This window comes from Dryas octopetala, chromosome 4, assembly GCF_963921425.1.
Source record: "Dryas octopetala chromosome 4, drDryOcto1.1, whole genome shotgun sequence".
Taxonomy (NCBI): domain Eukaryota; kingdom Viridiplantae; phylum Streptophyta; class Magnoliopsida; order Rosales; family Rosaceae; genus Dryas; species Dryas octopetala.
The window spans coordinates 8,639,588-8,648,172 of NC_141369.1; the positions used below are offsets into that span (position 1 = coordinate 8,639,588).

The 8,585-nt window shown below is 35.1% G+C and overlaps 1 protein-coding gene across 2 annotated transcripts; it reads right to left on the minus strand.

The window, feature by feature from the left end:
* Positions 1-238: 238 nt before the first annotated feature.
* Positions 239-6,644, minus strand: LOC147286524 (peptidase M50B-like protein). Of its 2 annotated transcripts, XM_086240206.1 has the most exons (10): positions 6,355-6,644; positions 5,185-5,280; positions 3,741-3,825; positions 2,999-3,120; positions 2,501-2,525; positions 2,324-2,407; positions 2,174-2,203; positions 1,982-2,087; positions 1,829-1,893; positions 239-562 (listed from the first exon to the last, which is right to left on the minus strand). In XM_086240206.1, exons 1-9 carry the CDS (start codon positions 6,442-6,444, stop codon positions 1,830-1,832), a joined length of 702 nt encoding a protein of 233 aa, XP_086096332.1. In that variant the 5' UTR covers positions 6,445-6,644; the 3' UTR covers positions 239-562; position 1,829. The 2 variants fall into 2 exon arrangements, with proteins under 2 accessions (XP_086096332.1, XP_086096333.1); XM_086240207.1 differs by lacking the exon at positions 2,174-2,203.
* Positions 6,645-8,585: the final 1,941 nt, after the last annotated feature.

Consider the following 8,585-nt stretch of genomic DNA (forward strand, 5'->3'; position numbering starts at 1 on the left):
TATGCTCCACTTACAGGGTCAACAACACTAGAGCATCTCAGAGCTTCTTTGAGTACACACTCAAAAGCTGGCATGGGATGGCCTATTTGGCGAATTTTGGTAGCTGAATAGAGATTAAATGACTCACTGTTATATTATAAATTTACTTTCAGTTTGTTTTCTTTTGTTGGAAAGTTAATTAGAATTTCCAATACAATCTAGAAGTACTAATGGAATGGGTGTGAGTGATCAAGTGAAGTGAGGTCTATTGCAGATGAGGAGTTTGAGGTTTAGACCTGTTAAACTTCACATCAATTTGTTTAATAACCTTTAAGTAGTGAGAGTATAATACACCAGTACAAACTTTCCTGTACAAGAACTATCACGATGTGTAACCCCCAGAATAAAAAGGGTTAAAAAGAATGAAGCATGACTACAATTTTGCGAACTTAATCATAAATGGATAATGGCCAAAAAAAAATTCATAAATGGACAAATAACAACAACAACAACAACAACAACAAAAAGTGAGAGCTGGCACTCCCTGCAGTGTCAAGAAGAATAGGATCCAAAATCCTTGAACCTGAAAATATAAGAACATAAGAGTTAAAGATAATATTATTAAGGGTCTATACCATCCAAGTTCTGTTACATTTTCTCTTTGACAGTAACCATATCTTAAGCATGTTCTCACTTTTTCTCCCATCTTGCCGAAACAAAAATGTTAGAGTCACCAAAATTATTTATCAAATTTGTTCACTAAATGATGTGTCATATACATGTGTCAATATCTTGTTGGAAATAAATGAGTCTCACGGTGGGTCTATATTTAAATCAATGAAATATTGTCACATCATTTTGGTAAATAGAATTTTGTGAATAAATTTAATGACCCTAAACAGTACCCTTTTGGAAAAACGCTAGCCATCATATTTTCATAAATTTCAGTAAATTAATTCCTAAAGGACCAATAACTCTCATCTAATAAAGGGAATGTCCAAGTAAGACAAATATCAAACTGCTGGAGGTGTAGCATAACATTTAATTTCAACAACTTATAATCCAATTTATCCCACGAGATCTCTACTCCATGCCCAGTATAATCCTCAAATATTTTTCTATTTGTCTCAAGCCAAATACCCAGAAAACAGCTAGCACCCAACAATTCCACAAGATCTTAACCTCCTCCCCCCAAAAGACTTAAACTTTTCACCAAAAATCTCTGAAGGTAACTGTGGCATAGCCCAACAGACCCCAGCAGTCACAACCAACCTCCACCACAGCCCTAAAGCATAAGGATAATGTACGAAAAAATGAGTCCCGGCCAGAGTCCATTACTTTAACCCTATTCCCAAAAGCTTAAGCTGTTAGGATGTAGGCTAACAACTGTTTATACTCTAGCACTCCCCCTCACATACGGGTCTCTCTCCACCACTAGAGCCCAACATGCGGATTTCAACAAATATTGGGAGTTTGCAATTGTAGGGATTTGAAATCAATCATGATACCATGTTAGAATATGGAGACTAATTCTCTGTTTCTTGTGTTGTATATTTCTTCTCAATCATACAAGGATTTGTACAACTAGATACAAGACTGACTCAGGAAAGAATTAGAGAAAAAGCCTATTTATACAATCTACTCCTAATCACATAATCAACATGTAAATTACAGGATCATAGTCAATACTTTCCAACAAAAGATAATGTTTGTCATGGTTTCATTTTATTTCCAGTGACTGACTACATTCTAAATGATTAATTTATGCCTTCACTTGCAAGATATATAAATAAAAAATCTCCGCAAATATACACATGTAAAATAAATTAAATGAAGAAGCAGATTGTACCTCATGATAAGATGACAAGTCCTAGGTACACAGATCCACAAAGAAATATAAAAGATATCAATCCCCTGCAAGTAGATATTATAATGAATTTATCATACAGCTAAAATCTTAAACAAATAATTTCATGTTTTTTTGTCATGCTACAGGGCTCACCATATGACTCCCCATCCAACCCCAGTACAGGGGCAGGGGCAAACTTCTGCAAACTTTTCAGCATCGCTGGAGTTGACTCTTCTAGATATTAAATCATCATAAATATCTGTACCAAATGCAGTCATATGATATAAATCTGTTATTTGAAAGTTAAGAATATCTAATTTATATGTTAAGGATCATTGAGAATACCATAAACTGAAAACAAGCTGTTCATCACTCCTGCAATTTCAAATCAAAATATAAGCGGCTTTTCATTCCCCCCCAAGAGGCATGGCAATGGTACAGTATTAGGAAGAACTTCATCTCAGAAAGTAAAGATATGACAACAGAAGAATATACCAATGAAGAGAATGACATAGCGAAGAATATGCACTTTTGTGAATTCTTGCAGAACCCAGATTATAGCGAGGAATATAATGAATCCTGAAAAACTCAATTAGTAGCTATCAATAATATATGGAAGCATGTGGATAATATAAAAGTAATACTTTATTGCATAAATGTGAAAGTACTCACCAATACAAAGTCCTCGAAGTGTCCACTGTATAAAACAATGGAATTTAGAAAGCATGAATACAGAAACTAAGATCATGGACTCTCTAATCAAGTAATATGACAATGAAGAAAAAGAAGAATTGTTTGTGTTAGACAACCACTAGACTCCAAAAGCATAAGCTGTTAGGAAATTGACCAACAATGTATATCAAGCTAACACCCTCCCTCATGTACAACCCTCATCCTCCAAGTAGAGAGATAGACAGATACAAACATAGGGAGAGATATATAGATGCAGCCCCACCCAAAACCGCAAAACAACCAAATATGTAGGGGATGGGAATTGGAGGGTTTTGAACCCAAAACCGCATACAACCAAACCTCTGATACCATGTTAGACAACCAGTAGATCCCAAAAGTTTAAACTGTTAGGGAATGGCCAACAATGTATATCAACCTAACAGTCTGCATATATATACTACATGTGAGTAGGAATATTTGTATTCATAATTCTCTTACATTTTTTGCCACAAATAGCACAATCAGCAGAGCAACACCAAAACAACCAGCAGCAATTCTAGCAGTTAGGAGATTCGTGGATGCAAGAATCAATGCCATTCCCCAAAATGATGAACCTAGATCTGGATGCAGAAACAATTATACAGAGTAAGAATGTCATCAAGAATCAGATACGTCAAATTGAATATGACACAGTAGAAAGAGTTCAAGGAAAACAGAACTATTTGGTTAACAAAAAAGTCAATTTCAATTGGCACAAAAAAAAAATGTCAAGTTTAAAGCCTTAATGGTTTTCATATAACACCCAGGATGCAAGACAATACAGAACCATGAGCACTTCTCAAGCATTCTATTTGAGCATCAGATGCCATGTTCAGTACCAACAAGCAGACACACTACTCAAGCATTAATTTCGATAAGATATAAAATCGTAGACATGTAGTTGACCTGGTATTTGACCCATCTCAGAAAGTCAGGCACATCTTAGACATGTATACACTGAATATGAAGTACAACAAATTGAAGAGAGAAAACTAGTATGCCCACATCAAATGCAAGTGTGCTAAGGTGTGCAATTTAATAACAACATATGCAAGTATCCAGTAAGACACTAATATCATGCTCAAAACTTCTAAAATTGCATTTCCAAGTCTATTCCATCAATAATTAATTTCTTGTAACAAAGGACCAAGTTAAGGATACATTTAGATGAAAATGAAGTTTAGGGACGAAGATGTATTACATCCTGCAGGCAAGATCAACCAATATATCCCACCACGTGTTTGTGTAACCCCACCCTCATTTGCATGAACCTGGATACCCTCCACCTGCAAATTAATTCAAATTAGAAAAATCCATGATTGAGCATGCTACTTCCCCAGAAACTAACAAAATTAAGATGAACTGGTATGTGATAGGAACATCTGTTCTAGTCAGAATTGACCTTCAAAACCAAAAGGCTCTGTAGATGTGCTTGACAAACACCTTTGAAAAGCTTCAATCATTGTAAAACATTTAGAAAATTTCAGGAGATGCCAATGTTATGGAAGAAAAACAAAACGATCTTATCGAAGATATGAGACATTTAAACTTGCAACAAGCTTTGACAGTGAAAAGTTACTGCAACAGAACACATACAGTTTGAATTCTAAATATAGTGTAGCATGAAATGTATCTTCATTACCTATTATTAAGAACAGCTAATTCTCTGTTTCATTATTTAAACAATTTTGATTACTAACGTTTAAAATAAATACTAAAAAATATGGAGGACAAGAAAATACAATGGTTTAGATATATTTACTTGAATTAGGCAATCTACAACAAACTACATATTGCTAAAAGAACATAATGTATGTGTGGGCACAAAGACAGGCAGCATAGTCTTGACTATACGAAAACATAAGGGGTATGCGTATATTGTACAATACTAAAACAGAACTGCCTTTTTCAATATTTTCTGTTGTTTCCTGTAAAAGCAAGGTTTTTATAAGCTGAGTGGACTTAAAACATAAAGATAGAAGCCAGCAGGGTATTGAGATCCTTCAGCGCAACAGCACAATAACTGGTATATTGAACCACAAAAAGAAATTCAAGAAGAAAATAGCACCAAGGCTAGAGAGGTGGGGGAGAAGGAACATTAAATTCTATTTTGATCATCCCTCAGTTTCTACACAGTGTTATATTACAAACCATCTTACTATAATCTTTTTCATTTTTTTTGGCCAGGAACCATCTTACTATAATCAAATAAGGAACTTTCTGCAGAAAAATTTCCTCACAAAAATATAGAGTGAGGCTGAGGCTTTGACTCAAATGAGAACAAGATAATAAACACCAAAAATTATTTGCCTTGACTAGGATACTGGCATCATGACATGATAAGGTGTTCAGTAAAAGATCCTTATTACCTAGATTGAAGTTGTGAACAAGTGAGCCAATTATATCGTTGGTTTGTGTTAATTGAGTTATAGAATATCCCCACGAAAAAAATTACTAAGCTTATCAAAACTTCTGGAGTAGACAATTCCAAAATATATTAAAAAGGAGTGAGTACATTTTGAACAACTGGAGTCCTTGAAACTAGTTAATCTATTTAATAAAGTAACAATGGTTTCGTCTACGCGATTTGATTACATCATTTAAGCAGCAAAAAGAATAGACAAGAAGAAAGAACCTCTTCTTACCTTGCCACATGTGAGTATGCAAGCAATTGCATGGCTTGCTTCATGCAGGAATACCGTGATGAGCTTAAACGGCGTGAGTAGTATTGTCCTCCACAGCTTCAACAATCAGAACAAACTTTTACATCAAAAGGCTAACCAGATGAAATAAATGTTCAACCACTAATGAGATGTTTTAAGAAAACAATCTTCCATTTGAACTGCAAAATACATAGAAAGACAAACTCAAGCCAGCAGCTTCACAAGGCCCAGTCCGGCTGTCCAAATCATGTAACATTCGCTAAATGAATTCTTCTTTGTCATTCCACTATATTTATTTCCTTGTCCTCATATTCATCAAAGCTCTTTTCACAGCCTCAAACAGCACTCTCAACATTCTCTTATCCTTTTAGATGCATTTTCAATAGTCTTATCAACCAGAGTCACTAGTCACACATGACCAAACTAACTTGGTTGTCTGTTTTCATCTTTCCCTCATTGTTATATTGATTCTAATATCAGGTTGAAACTTTTCCAGTCCTATTTGACCATTAAAAAAAAAAAAAAAAGCATGAAAATGTTTTCAGAAGGGAAAATTGCACAAATACCACATGGACTTATAGGACTTATAGGAGGTGCCGCATTGCTACATGGAACAAAGTTCTGTGCGCAAAATTGTAAATTAATTTTTTTTTTTTTCAGGAGATAAAATCACACATCCCTACAGGTCCAAGTGGTATTTGTGCAGTTCTCCCATTTCAAAAAGAATATTTCAAAGAGACATTTGGGTTGCGGAGAAAAAGAAAAACTTGGAATATCCTCACGCACAAAAACCTTATAGAACGTTGACCTTAAGGCTAGTCATTCTTATTTTGACAGAAATGAAGTTATCAAGATCCAACTATTTTCCTAAATTCTAATACACCACATTGCTTCATTGTTTATTAAGTTAATTTCCCCAGTACAATCACCAGCCAAGAAAACACTATTGAAAAATAAATGCGTGGTTTTGCAGTTCAACTTGGCTTGCCCAATGTAATAATTATCAGACCAAGTTGACTCAACCCGCTTAAACTTCAAGATACCAAAACAAATACACCACACAGACCACTCTTAAATTTTCTTCCCTACTGTTTCTTGGGAAACAAACAGAGTCAAATAGTTCTATGAAAACTAAAGAACCAGAAGGCATACCGCGAGGATCACAACCGTGAAGACTCCAATAGCTGCCAAGAAGACGACCTGGTCATGCTTGCAACAGTTCTTCAGCTCCCAATTGGGCATTGTGTATACACTCTATATAGTAAAATTAGCTGAACCCAAGACTCCTGAGGAACCCAGAAAGCGCAGATAAGAGTTGGCTCGGAGTGGGGTGCTTGGGGGAAAAGCGAGAACTGCAAGTCTGCAAGAAAGACAGAAGACAAGAGAAAAAGTAGTTTTTTTCTCTTTTTTTTTTTTTTCTCTTTCTTGTATGACAGACTGACAGTTGTCTAATTTTCTCTTTCTTAAACAGCTTTGTTTTTTTTTATCTGATTCTTAAACGGTTTTTCATATAAAGCCTGGCTCATGGGAAAGAGTCGAAAGACTAGGTTTTTTTTATACTTTCTTTCAAGACTCAGTCATGATTGGCTGAGTTCGGTCTTTCTTTTTTTATGACAGCATTTCGGTCTTTTTTTATTAGGAATTTAAGCTAATGACCCTTTCAGTCCCGGTATTGCTTTTAAGAAAAATTCGAGCAAAAGTATATTCAAGAGTAAAATTTCGGTTTCGAGGAAATTTTCGATGAAAGTTTTGACTGAAATTTTTGAAGAAATTTTGATTAAAATTTTGATTTCGACAAAATTAGACAAAAACGATGGAAATTATTATCGAAATACAGAAATTTTGAATGAAATTTGACCATATGCTTATTTAACATATTATCTACTACATTGATAAAAAACATTAAAGAAACCAAATTATATAGTAGGTTTCATGTGATATAAGGTGAATATAATGCGCGATAGAGACAAATACTGTTAAAAAAATGGGTCACTAATTAATAATTACATAATAAAATTACACGACTAAATCACCAATGTGACAACGGAAAGTAGCAAGTTTACTCAAAGGGACTTGGAAATGGTCTTCAATAGTTAAATTAAGTCGAATTGGGTTAAAATAGAACCAATCCGATGGCAGTAGCGGCGACAACTGTTTATCTAAAATTTCAATTTTACAAATTATCAAAATTGGAAAACCAAAACAATAAGGAAATGAAACTTCATGATAAGGCGATAAATTTCTTTTTTATAATTTATGTTTACAAGTTACAACTAAACGAAACACCAAAATGACCAGATCAAACCCCAAATAAAATCTCAAACTTTTTTTTTTCTTTCCAATTGCCTAAAGACTCTAAATCTCAATTTACCTTAAAAAATAATAATAATAATAATTTCTTTCCTTTTTTCTCTTCTTTTTTTTTCTTTCCTTTTTTTTTTTATTTTTTTTTCTTTTCTCTTCTTTTTTTTCTTTCCTTTTTTTTTTTTTTTCTTTTCTCTTCTTTTTTTTTTTTTCCTTTTCCTCTTCATCCCCCGTGACCTTCCTCCTTTTTTCTTTCCTTTTCCTCTTCTTCCCCCAGTGCCCAGACACCCACTCTTCCACTTTTCCTTTCCTTCTCCCTCCTTGCCCAGACGCCCAGTGATCTGCGCCCACCTCCCGCGACCAAAACCCACACCTTGCGCCGCCCGCGCCTGCGGCTTGCCTCCTCCCTCCTTCCCCAGCCAGCCCGCTCGCCTCATCCCTCCTTCCTCAGCCAGCCTCGTGCCGTCGCTCGCCTCCTCCCCCACCTCATCACCGGCAAAAAGCACAACGAGATCGTCCTCAAGCTCGACCCCAACAGCCAGACCATCGAAGACGACTTTCTCAGCGCCAAGGTGATGTGGACGACCGAAGGGCAGAGACATAGTCGCGAAATTTCGACGAAATTTGGGCGAAATTTCGCCGACATTTTACAAAATTGCACGTGAAACCTTACCGAAATTTCGGACAAAATTTTGGGGAAATTTCGGCAAAATTTCGCCGAAATATTACCGAAATTTCGTGGTTATGTGATAAAATTTCGGGATCCCAAAAAAACGAAAATTTCGACTCCTTGAGTACATTACATTTATATATGTTCACACTTCACAGTTGAAGGACATTTAAAGTGTTCTAATTTACAACTTTATTTTCACTTACAGTTTAATTAAGAATTTTTTATAACTCTGTTATAACATCATTGATTATGTGTCCACGGGATCAATTTTTAAACTAATTATACAACGTTAGTAATTATGTCCAGTTTTGAGTTAAATGCCTGCATAACTTTTACTGACTAGGTTTTTTTAATGTCGTGGAGTGCCACGTGCAGAAAAAATAGTAAAAAATTACAAAAAACATTT

Coding starts and splice junctions, on each gene's coding strand:
- LOC147286524 (XM_086240206.1), bottom strand. CDS start 6,444: ATGCCCAATTGGGAGCTGAAGAACTGTTGCAAGCATGACCAGGTCGTC. Junction 5,281..6,354: donor TCACGGTTGTGATCCTCGCG/GTATGCCTTCTG, acceptor TGATTGTTGAAG/CTGTGGAGGACAATACTACT. Junction 3,826..5,184: donor GCATACTCACATGTGGCAAG/GTAAGAAGAGGT, acceptor ATTAATTTGCAG/GTGGAGGGTATCCAGGTTCA.